This window comes from Tachypleus tridentatus, chromosome 13 (genome assembly GCF_004210375.1).
Source record: "Tachypleus tridentatus isolate NWPU-2018 chromosome 13, ASM421037v1, whole genome shotgun sequence".
Taxonomy (NCBI): Eukaryota; Metazoa; Arthropoda; class Merostomata; order Xiphosura; family Limulidae; genus Tachypleus; species Tachypleus tridentatus.
In genome coordinates this window covers 202620222-202644773 of record NC_134837.1, presented here as the reverse complement: position 1 = coordinate 202644773, position 24552 = coordinate 202620222, and the positions used below count along the sequence as shown (strand labels likewise).

At 35.4% G+C, this 24552-nt stretch overlaps 1 protein-coding gene across 7 annotated transcripts in view; it reads left to right on the top strand.

Annotated features, from left to right (window-relative positions):
* Positions 1–24552, top strand: part of LOC143237789 (protein grainyhead-like) — a 119141-nt gene that overhangs the window by 72557 nt on the left and 22032 nt on the right. For 3 of the 7 annotated variants that reach the window (XM_076477376.1, XM_076477379.1, XM_076477380.1), the window contains exons 2-7: positions 6826–7095; positions 9668–10232; positions 10673–11077; positions 16996–17156; positions 19548–19639; positions 20178–20248. In XM_076477376.1, the coding sequence (XP_076333491.1) occupies positions 6826–7095; positions 9668–10232; positions 10673–11077; positions 16996–17156; positions 19548–19639; positions 20178–20248 (1564 nt within the window). Of the gene's footprint in view, positions 1–1931; positions 2057–6825; positions 7096–9667; positions 10233–10672; positions 11078–16995; positions 17157–19547; positions 19640–20177; positions 20249–24552 lie in introns of all 7 variants that reach the window. The other 4 variants (XM_076477378.1, XM_076477377.1, XM_076477381.1 and 1 more) reach the window with 2 other exon arrangements.

Sequence of the window (24552 nt, the reverse complement as noted above, 5' to 3'; positions counted from 1 at the left end):
TTTCACTGATTTACAAGTGTTTAATTCATTTATATACAACAGCGTATTTAATTATGTTACATACAACAGTATTTAATTAAACAGTCTTTATTTCACTGATTTACAAGTGTTTAATTCATTTATATACAACAATGTTTTGTTCAGTTATATACAACAGTGTTTAATTCAGTTATAATCGACAGCGTTAATTTTGTTATATACAACAGTCCTTAGTTCAGTCATATACAAAAGTATGTAATTCTTTATATTCAACAGTGTTTTATTCTGTTATATACATCAGTGTTTAATTTAGTTTTATACAACAGTGTTTAATTCAGTTATATAGAACGTTTAATGTTGCTATATACAACAGCGTATTTAATTCTGTTATGTTGAGGAGTGTATAATTCAGTTGTATACAACAGTGTTTAATTCAGTTATATGCAATAGCGTATCTAAATCATAGTTAGCGTAGATAGTCCTTGTCAAGCATTGCGCGAAGTTTAAAATAAACCATATTAATTCAGTTTTATACGATATCGTATTGAATTCACAGTTTCTCAGGCTTCATTCTAGTTTTCTTAACTATTTATTCATAGCACATATCCTGTTAAATATGGAAGTGGTTTAAAGGTTGGCTCTTACAGACAGTTTTTTCTTTCATGTCAAATACCTTGTAAGAAATGACACTTCTACTTTCACAGATTAACGTTGGTAGTACAGTTACCTGTTTGTGGCTCCATCTATATCAGGTGGTTTCGATCATTAGAAAAAAAAACAACCAAATTTTGTTTCTCTTCCCTCCATCCCCGGATTATTTAAACTATGGGGTCGATCAACTTTGCCACGTTAAGCAAGTTTCTTATTGGTCTTGACGACAAGCACGTGAAATAACGTGCGTCGTCCTCTCGAGGTGAAATTTTTATTCGATATAAATACCGGAACTTCAAATTATCTATTAAAACAGATCTGTCATCTAAGTAATGGAACAAGTTAACACTCAAAACTTTTTTCTCTTTTTTTTAAGTTTTGAAATAAGGTGAGTGCTTCTGGTACGAGTTCTGCATCTGTTATCAGTTGACAAACAGCGCCTCCAGTGGTGTAGTTCTAATATTCCTTATGTTATTTCTAAAATTCCGATCGTCCCATCGTAACTATACACATATTTTCTGTCAATTAAATGTAGCAAGTAATATAAAATCACTTCAAACGGTTATCTTGCTGTTTTTCTATAACACATTTTAGGGTGTAACACATAGTTATTTTCTCGAGGTAACCAGTTAGTTGATTACATGATAATCATTGCTTCTCTATTATTCGCTCTTGAAAACGCTACTCGATCCTATTATAATGAACTGTCCGGATAGTAGACCTTGTTCAACTTGGAAATGTTGTTTGAACTTCTTATAATGAACTGTCCGGACAGTAGACCTTCTTCAACTTGGAAATGTTGTTTGAACCTCTTATAACGAACTGTCCGGACAGTAGATCTTCTTCAACTTAAAATGTTGTTTGAACCTCTTATAATAAACTGTCCAGGCAGTAGACCTTCTTCAACTTGAAATGTTGTTTTAATCTCGTTTACGAACTGTCCGGACAGTAGACCTGCTTCAACTTGGAAATGTTGTTTGAACCTCTTATAATGAACTGTCCGGACAGTAGACCTTCTTCAACTTAAAATGTTGTTTGAACCTCTTATAATAAACTGTCCGGGCAGTAGACCTTCTTCAACTTGAAATGTTGTTTTAATCTCTTATAATGAACTATCCGGAAAATAGATTATGAACTATCCAGACTTTTAGTAAACTCGTAAATATTCCTCTGGTTGAGAGGTTGTAAGGAATGTTTTAGCATTTGTGCTTGTAACATAAAGCTAAGTAATTTTCTATCTCAATGGATTGTAATCGATATATGTGGCTCCGCCTATTGTTAATGCTCTAACCTGTTTGTAGGTAGCACTAGATTGCCCCTGAAGAGGAAAAGACCACCTTTCGAAAGCGCTTGGGTTATAAGACTTCTATTTCAGTTTTATCAAGAACTCTTGGACCTACGTGGTTTTAGCACATCATGAATGCAGGTAGCAATATTCATTGTATCTTCCCAGAATTCCATACAGAATATGACATTGTGTTTATAACAAAAACTAAAGACGGTTACTGCGTTCTGTCGCCCCCCAGTAGCTCAGCGGTATGTCTGCGTACTTACAACGCTAAAAACCGGGTTTCGATACCCGTGGTGGGCAGAGCACAGATAGCCCATTGTGTAACTTTGTGCTTAATTCAAAACAACAACAGCGTTCTGTCATGTAAAGTCAAGGAAATGATTAGGAAACAATTAGACTCCGTCACGTGATTCGAAGATATCCTCTATTTAAATATATTGGTTTTTCGACGTTACAGATCGCTTCGTTGACCAACTCTACAGCTCGTGCCATAATATTAAAATTGCTATATTGTTGTTAAAAACAAAGTCAGTGTCGTAGGCTGTTTTTCAGGTTCAAGAAATTATTGCGGTGTATAATTTTGTCGGCATCTAATACATGCGTAAAGTGGTTTTCAAAATTCATTAAGAGTCAACATCTATTGTGGCTGGCTAGAGGGAATTTTTCTGTAACTTTAGTCTTTATTGATTATGTCGATCCACTGTATGTACGTTTATTTTGAATTTAAATGAAACGGTTTCTAAGTCTATGATCGTAATTACATTATTAAATTTAACGGAACGTTTAACTGTCCATTTTAGTCTTACGAGTGCTGATATGAGAAACAAAGTACCACCAGTCTAACTATGCCCGTCATGGCCAAGTGGTTAAAGACACACGACTCGTAAGCCGGGGGGTTGCGGGTTCCAATCCCTATCATATCAAATATGCTCACTTTAACTTTATAACCACACAGCTGAAATAATTACATTTAATGTCCATCTACTTTAACCTTACGAGTACAAAGCTCAAATAATTACATTTAATGTCCATCTACTTTAACCTTACGAGTACAAAGCTGAAATAATAACATTTAATGTCTATCTACTTTAGGCTTATGAGCACAGAGATGAAGTAATTACATTTAATGTTTATATACTTTAGCCGTATGAGCACAGAGATGAAGTAATTACATTTAATGTCCATGTACTCTAGCCTTACGAGTACAAAGCTGAAAGAAATGCATTTACTGTTTATCTTCTCTAGCCTTCGACCCAAGAACCGAAAGAATTACGTTCAGTGTCCATCTTCTCTAACCTTACGACCCAAGAGCTGAAAGAACTGCATTTGGCATCTGCCTAATCCGCCCACAACATCTGAAAACAAACTGAAAGCTTTGTTATATATTTTTCTTCCAAGAACAAAGTTGCTATTCTGCCGGAATGATGGCCATTGTCAAATGATGACGTTGTCATGAAAGGAATTATTATGTTTGTTTTTCTTATAGAACAGCCACATCGGGCTATCTGCTGTATCCACCAAGGGGAAAGGAACTCCTGATTTTAGCATCAAAAATCCGTAGACTTGCCGCTGTCCCAGCGGGGGACGGAATTATTAAGAGACGTTTACAAAGTATTCGACGATCCAACTTCATTAAAAAGATGTGAATAGGTTAGATGTTAAGAGCAAGATTTAAAATGTTATTGAGGGTCCAATAAACAGATTAAGGAATTGAATGAATAGGATACGTCTTACCGGCCTCATTATTTGTTTGGCTTTTTTCAATATTCGCTACACAAAGGCTCTCTACCCTTGTTCCCAATTTTAAACTGATAGACTAGGGAAAGGCACCTAGTAAGCACAACTTTAGGGCTACTATAATTAAATTGTATGCCTTTCTCTAGTCTATCAGTTTAAAATTGGGGACAATGGTAGTGAACCTGACGATGACCGAAGAAGGTCGAAACGTTGTTCGCTCATCTGTATAATTTTCTCTATCCATACCAGCCATTTTTACATATATATTTTTCTCTACAAGTGGGTTTTCTCGTCATCATGGTTGACCACCACTCTTATAATCTGTCCAAAGCTCCAAAGTGTGGAATGGCAATTTGCGACGAATGGACACAAACCATAGGTTCTCGGGTTCACACCTCGACACATTTTGTTCTTAAAAGCCTGTATATTTTAGTTGCTTCTAAAGGTATATTTTTTCAAAAAATTGTTTTATAGTTTTCATATATCTTAAATACTTTATTCATTTTCTTCGTCACAGTTTTAGGGATAAAACAGCAAATTTTCATTTTCTCTAAGCTCTTTATGTAGTGGATAATTATAAGATTTGTCTGACGAACAAAGTTTGAAGGACATTTGAATTTGATCGAACGTCCTTTCTGATTTTTTGGAGTTCTGAGTTGAATATAACCTGTTTTTAAAGATTCTGTAGTTGCGGTTCTAACTTTTCTGTAACAAACCTGACTTTTCTGGCGCTTTGGTTTGAATTGAATTTGTTTTCTTTAGAGACTTTAATGACTCATTTTAACTTTTGTCTGACAAGGGTCGTTTATCAAAGCTGAAAGAAGTATATATGAAAGTTTTCTTTAATAATTAGTACTTGGTTTTATTCTCTTTCGGGTTTCACGTTTTCTGTAAGTTTTTGAGAATGGTAAGACGAGAAAAAGGAGCCGTAATTAAACTTTCGTTAGACAGGATGGATTGGCTGTTAATTGTCGGTACAATAATTTACCTCAAATATCATAATGCGACATGTTTCTGCAGTGTAAACTTCTCTTATAAGTACCTTGTAAAAATGATGTATAAGTAATAATGTCTTTTCAAGCATGTGACACAGCGAATGTTTTTGTCACTTTTGTATATGCGCGTCTGTTAAGGTACGCACCAAGTTGAAATGCAACTGAAGCTTTGAAGCGTCGCATACGAGTGTTAAGCCTAATCTTTGCACATGATTGATTGAGGTTGTTCATGAGATGAATAATTACATTAAAACTGAACTTCATGATCCACATTACACATTTAACTTACGTAGGCCGTACTGAGTCAGTCAGGGAAATAATAAGATGTGGGTGTAATGTTGTGTCGATAATTTTGTTTTGATTAATATGAGGATAGTTTCATGCCCCTGTAACTTTTTTACTTCTGTCCTCGTTTTGTTTAAGAAACGGACATGTTTCCGGTCTGATTTTTATTTATCACTTGGACTACGCCCATTTACTTATCTCTCTCTCTCTTTTTTTTTTCATTGATTATATACCTCGGACACTCGCGCCTACTTATCTCTTCCACGCGCCCTCTGGTGGACGATTACCGTCTCTGATATCTTTTGCTGTTCATTTCTTAAACTTATGAAGGCAGGTGTGTGTTAATATGTATATATATATATATATCAATAAAAGTTACTTCATGTAGAATAATGTCGGCCCGGCATGGCCAAACACGTTAAGGCGTGCGACTCGTAATCTGAGGGTCGCGGGTTCGCATCCCCGTCGCGCCAAACATGCTCGCCCTTTCAGACGTGGGGACGTTAACATGTAATGGTCAATCCCACTATTCGTTGGTAAAAGAGTAGCCCAAGAGTTGGCGGTGGGTGGTGATCACTAGTTGCCTTCCCTCTAGTCTTACACTGCTAAATTAGGGACGGCTAGCCCTCGAGTAGCTTTGTGCGAAATTCAAAAACAAACAAACAAACAAACAAGAATAATGTCATATTTGCACAAACTTACACTAACGTCTCAGCGAACTTCTTATCTAACCCACTACGTCACAGTGACGCTACATAACCAAGTCTCGTGTCTCAGTGAATCCTGAACTATAGGCTCTTTTATAGCCCACTTCATCACAGCTGATGGCTCACAACCTACATAATAATATGACATTTAATGAACCCTGAAATATAGGTTCTTTTTAACTTACTTCATCACAGCTTATAGTACACAACCTACATCGTTATATGATATTTTAAGAAACAACTAAAGATTTTGATACAAATTATTTCATGACCATTTGGATCACAATCCAAACATCATAGGAGGGCTGAATTAAGAATTATTGAGGCCCATGGCAATGAGGGTTGCACCCTTTCCTGTCTCCCACCATTATTGCTTATAACTATTAGATTAAATTTAAAAATTTCTATCTTCTCTAGGGAGCCGTCTGGTATATGTAAGGTTTATTACTAATAATATTGAATTATTTATTGTCAAATAATTTCTCAAGGAAGAGAAGCTGCATTAAGATTTTTACATAAAAACTAAACTGCTAAAAAGATTTATATTTGTTGCATTTTATCATTGTTTTTATTGTGTATTTTTTGTTTATTGTACATTTTGAGGGTATGGGTCTGGACCTTGTAAGTCAATATCGTAATCTCGCTTTTGTTCATAGTATCATCTCTCAATTGAAAATGATCTTAGATTTTATATTAATAATGCCATCTATTATTAATTATTGTACATTTAAGGAGATGTCATCTTTTATTCTCTTATTATATTATTAATTATTGTACAGTTAAGGAGATGCCATCTTTTATTCTCTTATTATATTATTAATTATTGTTTATTTAAGGAGGTGTCATCTTTTATTTTCTTATTATATTATTAATTATTGTACATTTAAGGAGATGTCATCTTTTATTCTCTTATTATATTATTAATTATTGTACATTTGAGGAGATGTCATCTTTTATTCTCTTATTGTATTATTAATTATTGTACATTTAAGGAGATGTTATCTTTTATTCTCTTATTATATTATTAATTATTGTACATTTAAGAAGTTGTCATCTTTTATTCTCTTCTTTGCATTCGATAAATGTTTTCGTATAAGTTAGCTTATTAACTAGATATATGTGTGTGTGTGTACTTGTAACAAAACAGTCTGTTTCAAAACGCTTTAATGCCGATTTCCAGTGACAATAAAGAAGTGACTGACGTGCTAACCCGAGTAAAATCGGCAACATCCGAACGTATGTCGGATATGCCCGAAGGTGAGGAAGGTTGGCGATCGTATTACGAGCACCCTTTAACAGCAGCAACTTCAGCCATGTTGAACATTAATGGCGGCGGTGAAGAACATAATACAAGTATGGGCTTACTATATGAATACTATAAACTTCCTCCAATGGAGAAAGGAGAAAAAAATTTACTAGAAAAATATGCATCTCTTCCAGAGATGTGGAGGTAAGATGTCATTAATCTGTTTTAATATGCAGTTTTATCGGTTTCAAAATGTTTAGTATTGTGTTTATAGTAAGCAGGTGGACGGTCAGATGATACTCAGCATTGTGGTTGTTATACAGAGAATATAGTTGAGACGTTACTTAGTGTTGTGTTTGTAATACTTGAAGGTAGAAGTCAGTATTACATTTTTAACAATAAATAGACAGGGTAAAAGATACTTAAAATAAACTTCATGTATGGAGTCGGGCAGGTGCAAATGAATAAGATGGGTTAATCACTGTGTATGTTTGATTTACTAGGACGGGTTATTATTTGTATGTGTAGGATTTGCATTTCCTAATACATTTGTATGTCGCCATCTATGTAAGTCTTTGTATTTGATTTAGAGTGAATTTATGAGTACCCAACAGTGTACTGCTACCACAGTAGAAGTTGTGTCTGAGGGATCGTGTCATAGTCTGTCCGAGATAGGATGTTTGTGTAGCAAGCTTCTTTAGTGATTTAATATCAAACGACACAACATTTCAAAGGCAGTAACCGTTAACGTTCTCGAAGGAAGCCTAGTAGAGCATTCAGAACAGTAATAGGATCTGAAATATATTTGCATAAACAACGTCATTCGGAAAAATAAAGGCCAAAGTCACGAAATAGAACCCTTCGACCCACAAATCTGCTACAATCATGCTAGACATTTATTCTGCTATTATAAGCAAGTTAAAAGTTACTAGCTTCTAGACACAATAGTAGTTTTATGAAAAACATGGCTGAAGAAGAAATGGTTGTTTGTACCTTTGATTTCCTTAACTTTTTCAGTACTCTGGGTATGTGCACTGGCTAGCCAACTTATTCAGTCCTATAACTGATAACGGGTTGGGTCATCTTTTCCCTGAATATAAGCCGAATATTGGAGGGTGTCCAGAGGATCTTTCCGTCATTCTGTTTATGGTGCAAAACAGGCAACATATCGTGGTGGCAAATGTACTTTTCAGGTTTATGTCCATGATGCTTAATAATAGAGAATGTGGGAAGTGCTCTACAAGTTCTTCAAACTATTATGGATGGGAGCACTGTTGCCTTGGAAGTATCCATCAGGGTTACTATACATGAAGCACTGTTGCCTTGGAAGTAGCCATCAGGGTTACTACATATAAAACTTAGCACTTAGTTTTTAATTTCATTTTTATCAAAATTTCTCCAATCAGTCTTTTTCTTATATCATGAACATACATAAAACATTGTTAATTACATCAGAAGTATCGGAACAGATCGTTTCAGTGTTAATCACGTCATCTTCATTTGAAGACTCGGTAATAAACACACCAAAACAACTAGCCATGCAACCCGTTCTACTACCAGAACTTAAGGATGGTCGTGCCATCTACATACATTCTTTCCTGTAAAACCTTCATTCTTATTCAACACATAATAATTATTATTACAGATTTTCTAATATTTTTGTAAACTATCACTTATGTGATCGGCAGATCCGGAATTTTACTTAAAAATTAAATATTCTTTCAGTTTTATCATGTATAACTCATGAAACAATTTAACGTGATAAACCTGGCACGTACGAGAAAAATAAAGTTACATTTATTTATTTTATCAGAAGTTAGCTTTTAGTTTTTTGTTTATCTTTTACAATTTTATTCAATTTTATAGCTTTAGGTGAGAAACTTTTGTCTAGTGCTACATATTTAATTAATAATAATAGTTTTATCAATAAGTTTAGGTAAGCAACTTTTGTCTAGTGCTACATATTTGATCAATAATAATAGTTCTATCAATAACTTCAGGTGAGAAACTTTGTCTAGTGCTACATATTTGATCAATAATAATAGTTCTATCAATAACTTCAGGTGAGAAACTTTGTCTAGTGCTACATATTTGATCAATAATAATAGTTCTATCAATAACTTCAGGTGAGAAACTTTGTCTAGTGCTACATATTTGATCAATAATAACAGTTCTATCAATAACTTCAGGTGAGAAAATTTGTCTAGTGCTACATAGTTCATTAACAATAATGATTCTATCAGTAATCTGGAAGATAGTTGTAGACATCACGAGTAGAATATTGATGATGAAGAAAGTAGTTGTAGTTGTAACAAGACATAGAAGATGGTTGTAGACATCACGAGTAGAATATTGATATGAATGGAGTAATTTTAGTTGTAACAAGACATAGAAAATGGTTGTAGACATCACGAGTAGAATATTGATATGAATGGAGTAATTCTAGTTGTAACAAGACATAGAAAATGGTTGTAGACATCACGACTAGCATATTGATGATGAAGGAAGTAGTTCCAAGGGCAGTATTAGACTTAGAACGTAGTTTTATAAAGTGTGGTTGACTTGGTATATTGGTAAATGATTGAAAATATTATAATTTCCATTTCTTGTCAGGTAGATCATATTTAATCGTTAAACATGTTGTTATTTCTTAAATATCTAAGCACCGTATACTTCATACTTTCTACATTTATTTTAAATTATTCAGTGGCATACTTCTTGTTTTCTTCTTTTAATTTTATTTTTTTATCGATTTTATTATTATGATTTATTTCAGTGCAACTGTGACTCCATCTATAGGAACGAGCACAATGGCTCCCAGTATCCCGCACCTGCGCCCTCACATGAAAACTGTAACATCAGCTGTAGCTAATGTCTTGGCATCAGCCACAAGAGCAGAAGAAATGGATATCTATGTGAACAGTGTCGCCATCAAACGGGAACCAGAAGAACTTACCGCCACCTTGCCCTTAGTGAATGGTAATAAAAGACATGCTCTGCCCTCCACCGATCCCAGTAAGAATGATCAAGGAAAGTCTGTACCCCCTTCGCTGATATTTTCTCTACCCAGTGGTGATGCCTCCTTGTCCCCGGAGGAACCTTCTGCAACAGAGACTAGTACAGTTATCCCCTTGTTGGTACAAGTTAAACAAAAGACCCCCTCCCCTTTGTCCAAAACATCCTTCTCATCTGACCTCAAATCTCCAAGCCAAGCCATCGATTTGGTAACAGCATCAGGGAGCAATTCCCCTGACCTTATCAAGGTCAGAAGTATGCAGGCTGGAACTAGCCAGCCCCAGAGGACCACTGAAATCCCTTTACAGGCATACAGTTCGGTAGAGGTTAGTTAATTATTTGTTATTTTTACGGTGTTGTTAGCGTGCTCTACCACTAATCCCAGTGTTCATGGCACATTTTCTAATACCACAGAAGTGAGTCGTGTAAGTTGGAACTGTGGGTGGGTTTCAAGAGCGAAAGTGAAGGTCAAAGCACACTATTCGGTCAGACAATAATAACCAAAGAACTGACGTTAGCCAGTTTATTTCTCTTCAGTGTGTTATTTCAAAATCCTTTTTTTGTTGTTGTTGTAGTTGAAGAAACATTAGTTGGATGTGATTAAAATACTCTACAATTCGCTTTCGTCATAAATGTTTTAATTACTTGTGAATTTTCTTTCAAAATCTACAACATTATTTTTAGTTGGTTCTGTGTTACTTATCGTGGAATTTTTTTTACTTTGTTAAATGATTTGGTCCAGTAAAAAAATCTAACGATTTTGCAGGTTTTCGCTGACGTACCATCGTCTCAGTCTGGTTACGAGCCGTTAGGTGTTGGACAATACAGCATTCTGGCTAACGCTGTGGTCACCGTGCCCCAGTACGTCACACAGAGCTCTCTGGTCACTCGGACAGCCGGGTCTACTGTCTATACACTGGCCGCTGCGGATTGTTACAAAGACTTATATTCGTATGTGGGCTCCCCTGCTGTGGAACAGTACCAAACCGTTCGGCAGCATATAGCTTCGTACTCGGACTCTGCTGAGGGTGTGGCTCTTGTTGACCGCTATATCCGACAGAATAGCAGCTACAAGACCAGCCTACATGGACACAATGCTGACCTTCCTTCCCCGGACAGTGGTATTGGTGAAACCACGATCACACCACGTGATGGCGCTGGTCTACCCCAAGTAAATAATTTTATTTCATTTCATTAAATCAGTTCTTAACGCACCTAATATTCTACGTTTTTATATAAAATTAATGTTTCTCGTGTTAATATCTTATTAACAAGAAAATCATTTATTTTAACCTTTAATATTTAACAATGTTTCGCGTTAAACAGTATAACAATCTTGAAATTATTAATAATTAACACTAGGTAGTCTAAAGCATTCATATACTAAACTTAAAACTGAAAACAACACTGTTTCAGTAAGGCTGTGATACTGTACTAACACAGTAGTGTTATGGAATCACAAGAGGGAATCCTCAGTAGCCATGGCACCTCAAATTATGTTAGGCAGGATTAGAGTAAATTAATTTATTAAACGTTTTTCTTCACTTTAATTTGCTGTATTTTTGTAAGCCAGTAGTACCAACTCTGGGAGGGGGGATTGTATCCGATTTGATTTTATTATGTTGTCCAGAAATAAATGTCGTTTTAAAACTGTGTAGTTTGGGAAAGTATAAACCAGTGTTGTAAAACACGCTTTAATCAAAGTAAGCATCATTTGCTTCAACACACTTTTACCAATGTGTAACGATGCTGTTTAAACCCCTGCTGTATAAATCAGAGTTTCTATGGTCAGTGAACTCTCTGAAAGCTTCTTCTGCAGTTGCCTGGTTTTTTTAGGGCATTTATTATGAAAATCTGTAGGGGAAAGGTCTGGGAAATAAGGTGGATAAGGCAGAACCTCGATTCCCAATTCGTTCAATTTTTGGAGCATCAACCTTGACAGGTCTGATAACGCCGATTTTGTTGATCTTCAGTATAGCCTTTTATTTACTGAACATCTTTCAAACCATCCTTCCATTCCCATTTATACAGATGGTTCGAAATCAGGTGACTGTGCGGGCTCTGCCATTATTTGCTGTGATTCGGTTGTTGCACACAGGATCCCTCTACAGTTTCTGTGTTCATTGCCGAATTGTACGCCATTTCTCTTGCCGTGAATCACTAGAAGCTATGCAGTACACGAACTGTACTATTTATACCAATTCACTAAGCTCTCTGTTAGCCCTAGAATCGCTTCACGTCAGTTCTCACCCTATTCTCACTGATATTCAAAACCGACTGGCCCATTTCTTTCTATCATCTACTTCTGTCCAGATTTTTCTGGATACCAAACCACATTGGTATTCGCAGGAACGAGGTCGTCGACATCGCAGCTAAGTCAGTCTGATCTGGCACTATCACCGCCATGTCTGTTCCATACATGGATTGTGGTCCTGTATTCAAGGCTCTGTACCAGTTGGCAGTAGACTAGGAGTGACCAACGTGAAAACAAGCTTTTCCAAATAAAACCTTCTCTTGGACTTTGGTCGTCTTACTACCCTAAGGATCGGAAAGAGGAAGTTGTTCTAACTAGACTACGCATTGGTCAGAGTTTTTTAACTCATCGTTTTCTTTCATCTGGAACTGATGCACCAGTGTGTTGTCTGTGTAACACTCAGGTCACAATAAGCCACATTTCACTGTCTTGCCGTCCTTGCGATCGAGAGCACCATTTTAAACATGATTTAATCACGGGTTCATCCTTGACACCGGTGGTGGTAATAATACCCATTTCAGTTGTGTTTTCAAATTTTTATGGTCTTTCTAACCCTATTTAAGGTTTTTAATCCGAACATTGGACTACATTCTGTTTCAGCATGATTCCTTTTTACTTTTTACCGGCTGTTTGAAGCAGATAGTCCAGTTCCTTTGTGCCAATAAACACTAAACAAACAGACAACCAACCAACCAATTCAGCTTCTAAATATCATCGAGAGATTTCCGACATTTATTTCTGAACAACCTAATATTACTCCTCAGGATATCTACCATCCTAACCCTAAACTGAAGTTATTTTAGGCAGGATTGGAATAAATTAACCGATGAGATATTGGATGCGGTCAAATATATCACATGAAAGGGTTTGATATCCTGAGTCCAAAACTGTAAGTACAACTCACATTGATCAAGAGATGACGGAGCTACAAGCTAAGTGTTTGCACTTGAAAAAAACTTGGAGCCATTCCATCAGCCAATATGCCACGGCTGAAAATACAAGTAGTATTAGTAACACTTTGACACAGTAGTAACACCGGAGTGTTATAGAAATACAACAAAACTAGTATTAGTAACGCTTTGACATAATAGTAACACAGTAGCGTTATAGAAATACAACACAAGTGGTATTAGTAGTGCTTTGACACAGTAGTAACACCGTAGTGATGTAGAAATACAACAAAAGTAGTATTAGTAACGGATTGACACAGTAGTAACACCATAGTGGTATAGAAACACAACAAAAATAGTATTAGTAACGCTTTGATACAATAGTAACACCTAGTGTAATAGAAATACAACACAAGTAGTATTATTAACGGTTTTACACAGTAGTAACACCGTAGTGTTGTAGAAATACAACACAAGTGGTATTAGTAATGCTTTGACACAGTAGTAACACCGTAGTGTTATAGAAATACAACAAAAGTAGTATTAGTAACGGTTTGACACAGTGGTAATACTGTAGTATTATAGAAACACAAGTAGTATTATTAACGGTTTGACACAGTAGTAACACTGTAGTATTATAGAAACACAAGTAGTATTACTAACGGTTTGACACAGTGGTAATACTGTAGTATTATAGAAACACAAGTAGTATTATTAACGGTTTGACACAGTGGTAATACTGTAGTATTATAGAAACACAAGTAGTATTATTAACGGTTTGACACAGTGGTAATACTGTAGTATTATAGAAACACAAGTAGTATTATTAACGGTTTGACACAGTAGTAACACTGTAGTATTATAGAAACACAAGTAGTATTACTAACGGTTTGACATAGTAGTAACACTGTAGTGTTATAGACACACAAGTATTATTAGTAATGGTTTGACACAGTAGTAACACTGTAGTGTTATAGAAACACAAGTAGTATTAGTAATGGTTTGACACAGTAGTAACACTGTAGTGTTATAGAAACACAAGTATTATTAGTAACGGTTTGACACAGTAATAACACCGTAGTGTTACAGGAACAACATTTAGCGATAGTAATATCAGTACACAATTCCAATATTTGCGTTACTTAGCAGTGTAATAACTTTTGGATATTTCTTTCAAGATTGTTTCTAACTTCCAAAGGACATTGTAAACAGAAGTGTAGGTATTCCTTCTTCCATCCAGCGATTACGTTCTGCCAACACTCAGTAACGAAATTTTTATTTACGGATAAAACCACATCAAAAAACATTTCACTAGTTCAATCAACATAAGAAGATATAATCAGTTTTACTGCAATGGGCGTTGGTTACTTGGCACTCTACTAAGACTTGTTTGACATTTGATATTTAAGAGTTCAAGAAAGAAAAACTAATTTTCCCATTATTTTAAGAAATACCCTGCCGGTTACATCGGGTTCTAGCTGACCTGCTCTGCCTCTAAACTCGGAGTGTCAGTTTTACCCTTTTTTATCTGATTAACCTAAATACGTGGTGTCTAACTCGGCTTGAGGTAACTGTGTTGACCACATTACAGTGGTGTCTGTTTTGTCCACTACGCCCTGTTCAGTAATAAACTTTGAATGAACTGTTGTTACATGACTTACATAGCGACCACAATTATTGTCGAAATAAGCTACACAAATAAAGGACGTAAGGCAAAATATTATTGCACTAAACCAGTATTTTCTGTTCACGTAATTGTGCAGCAGAAAACAGGAAATACAAATTCAGTCTTCAAAGTTGAATTTAATAGCGATTTTTTCTGTATTCACCGTTTCAGATTATACATCGTCAACCAGACAAATAACCAATAGGACGTTAAGTTTATAATCACAAGCGTTAGCGGTATAATTTGTGACGGAGAAAATTCTTTGTTACAGTGAAGAAAGATTTTAAAATCAAACGATTTCAGCCGTTTCCATATCAGACTACCTGGTGTAACATGACTGTATTTTTATGTCAGACTTTTTGGTGTGACATGACTGTACTTCTATGTTAGACTACTCGGTGTGACATGACTGTTGTACCTCTATGTTAGACTAGCTGGTGGGACATGACTGTACTTCTATGTTAGACTACTTGGTGTAACATGACTGTTGGATCTCTATGTAACACTACCTAGTGTGGCATGACTGTTGGACCTCTGTGTAACACTGCCTAGTGTAACATGACTGTACTCCTGTGTTAGACTACTTAGTGTGACATGACTGTACTTCTATGTTAGACTACTTGGTGTGGCATGACTGTTGTACCTCTGTGTTAGACTACTTGGTGTAATATGACTGTACTTTTGTGTTAGACTACTTGTCGTAACATGACTGTACTACTCTGTTAGACTACTTGGTATAACCTGACTTTATTATTGTGTTTGACTAGTTATTCATTTATTTAGGTTTACATAACTATTCAGACATGTACAGTAGGTATATCTAAATACACCCGGTTGTCAGAAAGAGTCAAAGCTATTAAGATAACCCTTCAATCATAGACAGACAATGTTTCATAATGACGCCAGTTATCAAAGAGAATCAAGGTCATCAAAGTAACTTTCTAGATTTATATGTTACCAGATAAGCTTAGGATCTGTATAACAGCTATAACATTAGACCGTGTTAAAACTTTACTTTGTGAACACCAGACTTTTAGTTTGTTTTAAACGTTGCTTTAGAGAAAAACTAAGTGGACAGAAAAATAGCCGTTGCTGCGTTTTGTCCCTCAGTGAGACAGAGGTAAGACCATGGACTTATAATGCTAAAGTTCGCTTCCCCTTGGTGAACACAGCAGATATCCTGATGTGTCTTTGCGCGAAATTTCATGAACAAACGTACAGAATGAGTGTGTCACATGTCTACTGTAGTTCAATAATTTATAAATAAAACAATATCACAGCGCATACTTACATTGTTCTCATATTGTCCGTACAAGTTGTTATTTGACTGTTAAATTAGCATTGGAACATTAAACATGCCGTTTTTAAAAGATAAATGCTAGAGTTCAATAAATTTCTACCCTCAGTCCAGGTTATTAAAGACAGTTACTATTAGTTATTTTCTATCATCAGCATCCTCACATCCTTATAAAGTAGGTGAATACATGTAATACCAAGGTCTCATGAATCATTTCATATCCATCCATGCGAACGACTGTTATATCACTCGATCAACTCACGGTAAGAATTTCAATATAAAGTTTGTATGAGAATAATTCTGTAGCAGATCTTGTTTTACTCATCCAATGCCAGTAACATTATAATCATTTAATTAACAAACATATTGATATAAATTTATAACTAAACCATACATAATTCTGAGTTACTGTATTTCTACTCGTCCAAAATTCTGCAGTTGTCTATCATGTCCCTTGATTCTGCACGAAGAATCCATCGTTTGTCCCGTAATTCTGTACTAAGAACCCGTCGTTTGTTTCGTAATTCCACACAAAGAACCTATTTCAGTAATTTTGTGCAAAGAACCTATTTCAGTAATTCTGTGCAAAGAACCTATACTTTGTCATGTAATTCTGTGATAAGAACCCATCGTATGTCACGTAATTCTATACTAAAATTCTATCGTGTGTCCTTTAATTGTGCTCTAGGAAGCATTTGTCCAGTAATTCTACACTAAGAACCTATCGTTTGTCCAGTAATTTTACACTGAGAATCTATCGTTTCTCCAACGTTTCTCACGTAAAAATTATAAAATGACACTATACTAGAGTTGAAATGATAGACGTTTATATCTACTGAAGTAACTGCTTCGTGACACTGGTAGAACTGAAGTGACTGCTTCCTGAAACTTGTGTAACTGAAGTAACTATTTCGTGATTGATGCAACTAAAGTGACTATTTGGGACATTGTTTTCGTGCTCTTCACATTTTCTCCTTTACAGATCTTTGATTATTCGGATTTGACACAGAATCCACATCTTCTTCAAGCATCAGAACAACAATCGCCCTCTGCCGGTAGATCGGGAAGTACACAAGGGACAAAAAGACAATGGCGTGAATGTGGAAGAAGTATAGAAGCAGAGAAAATCCAAATACCGCGAATGTAAGTTTGTGTATTCACAATTAAAATACATTTTTAAATATTTCTTATTATTGTGCTTCTAATAATAGAACCAAAACATCTACAGGATTACGCAATGTCATGGTACGTTATTCTATGATTCTTAGGATATATATTGGCGGTTTATGTTATGGCACAAAACACTACCTAGGGTTGTCTAAATATACGTGATAGAATTTTTACCTGAGTAGACCCCAACATGAAGAAGGTTTCAAATTAAACACCAAACGTAAGGTTTTGAACAGCGCCCTCTACTTAAAGAACTACCGATGCTCGTAGTAGGAGAGCGTTAGCCATACGATTTGTGGCTATCATAAGTTTCATGCTACACCTTTTGTAGGTAAATACACAGAATTATGTGTAGCTACAGCTTTGACTGGAGAATAAGTCACTACGACTCTGGTTGGAGAATTCGGTGAAAAATTGCAAGTTTTAAAAATATGTAACACGCTTACTAATAGTGTGTAATAATTTCATTGCATGAGAAAAAATGGGCTTATTGATGTCTTATGAATTACCATGGAAAGTAGGGTGTTTGGATATTTAGGTAAATTGTTTGAATAATATTCATACACTAAAATATGAGCTAAAGTCGTTGATTTACTTAGTGATGAACACGTGAAATTTGGTAGTAACTACACAACAGCGAAATATTTGTTATCCGAGACATTAGCATCCAGAAACCTCTTGCAACCAGAAATCTTAATATCTCGAAGTACAAATTCTCATTGTAGTTTAGTGGCGCTGCTGTAGCTTTCTTTTCGGAAGGTTTCATTTGTTAGCTGCCTGTGGCTCGGCATGGCCAGGTTGTCAAGGCACTCGACTCGTAACCGAGAGCCGCTGGTTCAAATCCCCGTCACATCAAATATGATTGCCTTTTAGCCGTTGAGATGTTACAGTGCGACGGTCAATCCCATTATTCGTTGGCAAAATAGTAGCCCAAGAGTTGGTGGTGGGTGGTGATGACTAGGTGCCTTCCCTCTAGTCTAACACTGCTAAATTAGGGACGGCTAGCGCAGATAGCCCTTGAGTAGCTTTGCGCGAAATTCAAAGCAAACAAACGAACTAGCCGCCTGCACTGTGATTCATATTAAAACTTGTTTACTTATAAAGTTTTTTTACAACAGTTATTATTGTTAAAGGTGATGTAACAATAATGATCTTTAGAGCATTAACAATATGTTAAAATGTTTTCTGAAAAGTATGAGAGAAACACTTTCCTAGTCGGAATTTTCGTCTATGCGGCACTGCCCAGTTTCGGAAGATATCAGATAATAAACTTTTTATTGTATGTGGTTGGTTACTTAAATAGGAAATTAATCCGCTTATAGTTAAAAGTATAGGTTGTTCATGTGTCATTTAGTTGGTTAGGACTAACTTAAGAAATAAACAGTCAATAAGTCTTAATGTGTCGTTTGGTTAAGAATAATTTAAGAAATAAACGGTTACTAAGTTCTGATGCGTCGTTTAGTTGGTTGACAACAACTTAAGAAATAAATTTTATCGTTATAAAGAAGCACTCACAATTCCTTATTTGGGATTACACTGACAACAATGAAATTATGTTTGACAGAGAATGGAATTAACGACAGGATGTTTTTATTTTTTGGCTTCTTTTTTTTAGATTTTCAAATCCTTTACAACCATTTTCCTTGTTTATCGCAGGGGTAACTTAACCTTACTAAGTCACGTTCAGTTACAAGTAACCGTTATTGCTGTAACGTTGTGGAAGTGGGGCACCTTGCAGAGAGAAAAAGGAAAAAAAAGGTCCTATAGATGGCGCACTACCAATAAGAACCACTCAAGAATTCTTTGTGATAAAAGATATAATAATAAAATTATTAAAGATAAATCGTATAGCCTCAAGGCACAATAAATTTAAATATTTCAGAGCGACGCCTCGTTTAGTTCACGCCGGTAGTTGTAATCATGCTTAACCTACGTTTGACCAATAGCAGCACAGCTTCTCTGAACAATTTGTAGGTAACGGATATTAATAACGAGCCAAAATAATCGTACATAACCTCATTACTTGCGTGCGTAATGTTGTCGGTGATTTCTAACAAAAAAAATTATAATTAGAAACAAAATATTCAGTTACACTTGTAATGTTCCTAAGAATTGTGTATATAGTTTCAGTAAATTACCACAGTTCTATCAATAAGTTGATGTATTTATTTCACCCTGCTCATTTCTACGTGTTTATTCATCGTCAAAGCCTTGCTCCATGTCGTAAATTTTTCATAATTGTTTCAACTACGTATTAAAATAATCTAGGGGTCGTCTTATATCCAAAATATAACAGTTTCTAAGAAGAGTACGAAACAACAAACTTAGGCTTAATTACGCTAATATTTGACTAATTTTTTATAGATATTCTGATGTTGGATTCCGTTATTTCCTCGAAGCTTCCATTTCTAGCAATCAGAGACGGGAAGACGACAGGATAACCTACATTAACAAGGGTAAATATGATCGAATCTCGAGGTTAGAAGGGGCTTATCCCAGCTTACTGAGTGATTACCAACTTTAACAAGCATACACTACGTAAATAGCCTGTCTGAGATGACTGTTACATGTTTAACAGATTGAGAATTATTATGTTCCAGGTTAACATAATCAGTAGTGGGACATCGAATTTCTGTTTAATACCACCAAAATAAAGGTTATGGTTTTTCTGGTTATCTCTAACTAACAGTTGGTATTTAGGTTCTGATTAACACTAGTGAAATAAAGGTTACGGTGTTCTAGGTTAAAACTAATCACTAATCGTATGTTGAGTTTCTGAAATAGTAAATACAAAAGTTTGGTGTTTCTTATTAAAGGCTGGTAGAAATAAAGATTATGGTGTTTCAGGTTAACACTAGTAGATGTAAAGTTATGGTGTGCCAGGTTGACAACAGTAAATGTAGTGTTATTATATTTCATGATATTTACAGATCTTTTGGAAGAAGTCAATCTAATAAGTTTATTAAATTAATGACTTCGTGTTTTTGGTAACAGGACAGTTCTATGGCATCACCTTGGAATACATTCCAGACCCGGACAAACCTCTGAGGAACCCGACAGTAAGGGTAAGTAAATTGACATTTTTTTACATTGGGATAGACCTCTAAGGGACTCAACTGAGAGAATAAATATGTTATATCATTGAAAAAGATATAAATTTATTAAATAGTGAAATAGTGTTTTTTATAGCAAAGTCACATCAAGCTATATGCTGAGTCCACCGAGGGATATGGAACCCTTGAATTTAGCGTCGTAAATCCGCAGACTTACATGAAATAGGGACGACATGAAATATTGTTGTGTTTTTTTTGGAATTTCGCGCAAAGCTACTCGAGGGCTATCTGCGCTAGTCGTCCCTAATTTTGTAGTGTAAGACAAGAGGGAAGGCGGCTAGTCATCACCACTCACCGCCAACTCTTGAGCTACTCTTTTACCCACGAATAGTGGGATTGACCGTTACATTTTAATGCCCCCACGGCTGAAAGGACGAGCATGATTGGTGTGACTGGGATTCGAACCCGTGACACTCAGATTACGAGTCGAACGCCTTAACCCACCTGGCCATGCCGGGCCTTGAAATAGTGAAGGAAAATTTATGTTGTGTACAATCATGTATACAGTTACTGTGTCATCAGTAGATACTAGAACACTGTGTGTCATCAGTAGATACTAGAACACGGACTCATTGCTTATTATTACAGAAAGAGGGCGTTGTTAATATCCATGTAGTTGTGGGGGCAGGGTAATGAGTAGATTGTGTCTCATTGTTATAGAAAGAAAAGTTTGTTCACGTTAAATACAAGTAGTTCATGGTTCAGATCCATCTCGGAGTAAAGGATGAGACAAAGTAATGTCATGATTTGGAGAAAACCTGTAATAGCCATATGACTCCAATAAATTCCAAGACAGAATTTATTAAAGGTTATCCTTTTTAAAGAATCCATCGTTTGGGTATTTTGTGTGTTATGGTTGTCTTAGTTATTGAAGTCCTTGCCTTGTACTTACTTATTTATATGTAAACAACCGAACTATCCTAACAGTGAGAAAAATAAGTTGATTTGAAAATGGTAATGTTTTACAAATTAAGCCCAAAGTGTCTGTCTCTCCAGAGTTCCGTCGTAAATAATTTCCAGTTGCTTTCTTTCTAACTAAATAAATTTTGGGACTTGTAGTTCTTTAAAATGTGTTGGACTTGTATGTGGTACAAACAACGTGAAAGGTGGTTTCTTGATCTTCAAAGCCATGACTTAACATTATCTTATAACCATAAAAATTAGTGAATTCCTGTTTTTATTATAAACTTAGTAAATATTTCACAGTTTGGAAAAAAAAACAAACTCTGAAGAAATGAGGTTTTTTTCATCGTGGCCTTTTATTCAACTTTGGTTTCAAGTAATTTAGCCAATGTCTTATATTTGACAAATGACGTTTTCAGCCTGCAGGCAAACATTTTTAATGCTCTGAACGCCGTTGTCTGAGAACCAGAACTGAGGAACAAGGAATTCATTAAAGTCAGATGACCAGTGATAAGTTATGCAAATGAAGAAGTGTCAAAGAGGACTGGTGTAACCTTGGTCTGTGATTCTCACTTGTAATTAAGGTTACTTGTATTCTATTATTCAAGTTATCACAGAAGTTAAAAGGCTAAGAATGTTGAACAAAACAGTTCCAACCTAGCTGTCTACGATTATATCCTGTTTCGATTCTAAAGTTTACGATTGTGTTGTTAGTAGCATTCTTTGTATGGTTGGACTAAATATAGGCCAGTCTTTCTGATTTCTCACTATAAACAAACATACAGGGCACTGGAAGTGTCAATTTAAAAAAAAATTATTGTGTGCCTCGAATAACAAACAAGAATTCCCTAACAAATAAGTTTTGTCCAAGAACTGGGGCACGTAGGGATTATTTAAAGAACTGTGGTCAGGGACTAAACGTGACGAAGTTGAACTCAACAGAGAAAAACAATTATTCGATTAGAATTTGAAGATGTGTTGTACGCACGATGTCGTCCACACTACGCTACAGTATGTAAGAAAGTTGAAAGTTTAGCTGTCAAATATTGTGACGATAAACCGGTCGTTGTTTTACTTTTATTTTTACTCAAAGAGTTTTAGGATATCCACGTGTCGGAACGATATACAAATATTTTCGTTCGTTTAATAACTTATATTCTGTGATGTAGGTTAATATGAGCCCTCTGGAGGATTTAGTTTTAATGACAGTGAGATAATAATAACGTGATTTTTAATAACTATATGTACTTTACCTCGTGTTTAGTAATTTCTCTTCATTTGCTAAGCCTATTGGTATCTTCATAAAGATCAGTTATCATATTATGTTCTTTTACAGATTACTATTAAATATTATTTTTATTAACTTAAATCTGTTAGTTGTTAGTGTTTCTTTGTGTTATCAACAAACGTGCACAAACTATTTCTTCGATTAAACGTTATATTACTGCTACCATGATAGCCCGTCAAAACTAACAGGAACCGCTGTAAACCAAAACTATTCCATATAAAATTCACAACAAATAAAAGAAATATAAAACTTGCTGTTCAAGAAACATTAAACATGTTACATATGTTCCTGAAGCCACTACATGAAACATGCTACATATGTTCCTCATGCCATTATATCACACATGCTACATATGTTCCTCATGCCATTATATCACACATGCTACATATGTTCCTGAAGCCACTACAGGAAACGTGCTACATATGTTCCTGAAGCCACTACATGAAACGTGCTACATATGTTCCTGAAGCCACTACATGAAACGTGCTACATATGTTCCTGAAGCCACTACATGAAACGTGCTACATATGTTCCTGAAGCCACTACATAAAACGTGCTACATATGTTCCTGGAGCCATTATGTCAAACATGCAACTTTTGTTCCTGAAGCCACTACATCAAACTGAACAAACATGCTATATGTGAGTGTCTTTGGATAAATTATTAAAATATTCGATGATCACGTGTCTGCACACACAATTGTTCTTCTGAGGAAGATTAGTCCCTGTCCACTACAGGTATCATTAGTTTGTTATAACAAAACTCTTTAGTCACAAGCATACGTTTATGTTTATTTATGACTTATTTTTCACACGAGTATTTCCTATTCAGATTTTACCTAGCTTGATGTGAATGATGTTGTGTCACACATGACATCATGACTGATTTGGTCTGGAAACTCGCTCTTTGACATGCTTTTGTATCGCAGGAAAAGCTCCGAAACTTCGAAGCTTTTCACTCCTAAGTTAGTCATTACATTCATTTAAAAGGGAAAAGGCAGTGGGTGGAGGAAGTATTATAGGAGAGAAAGTAGACTCGTGTAACTCACGGAAATCAGAGGAGTTGAACGTGACCGACCGACACTATACTTTAATATATATATATATATTAACTATGATAAAATGTTTTATTATTGTTCAGATGTCTTTTTGAGTGTCTGATTTTTAATCCACTAGAATTGTTTTTTTATTAATTTTAGGAGTTATTTAAATCACATTTCAAGATTGGTTTCATGGAAACATCGGCACCAGAACGTGAAAATGTAGAACCGATCAATTTTCATGTGTGCTTGGTATTTTTGGAATCTAACGTTGTGTTTCTCTATTTTATTGTTCATTACACTTTAAACACTGAGTGGTGTAAATCACATTCTTTGTGAAAGAAGTGAGATATATTATTTTGTAAAACTGTAGCGTAGTGCAGGAAGCTACGGTAATGGTAAGTTTATTCTTTGAAGTATTTCCTCTAGGCCTGGTATATAAGGAAACAGTTATGCTTGTAAGGTTATATATATATTAGTTTGTTGTAACTTGAAAAACACGCCGAAACAAAAATAAATAAAAAACGCTGCACTAATTGAAAAGAGCCCAGCGTGTAAACTGTGTGGGATTATACAATGTACCGTAGGTTTCGGAGGCGAATGAAGAAGTAGGACCCACATTGTGGTGGGGATACACCGTCTATCACTCTTAACGTCCTTTCGCCAGTCTCACATAAGAATTACAAGGGTAGCAACAGACATAGAAATTAGGAGAACGAGATGTCGGTGCTCAAGCGCACAACGTCCCACATCTATATCACACTTCACTGCCTGCAGACAGTTGTGGGAAAATGACTGCTCTTCAAAGTAAACAAGAAAAATTAATTAATATAAAAAAAAAAATATGGTAAATTAAAAAACATTTTCCTGCCATGCTGGGGGCTGGAATGCTAACTTATTTTCTTATTCTAATGTAATTTTTTCATATAATACCTGTGGTTGTACTTTTGTTATTTTATATTTTAATATTTAAGTAATTGCTCGATTTTAAATGTTTTTAAATAAAAGATACTCTTAAACAACTAC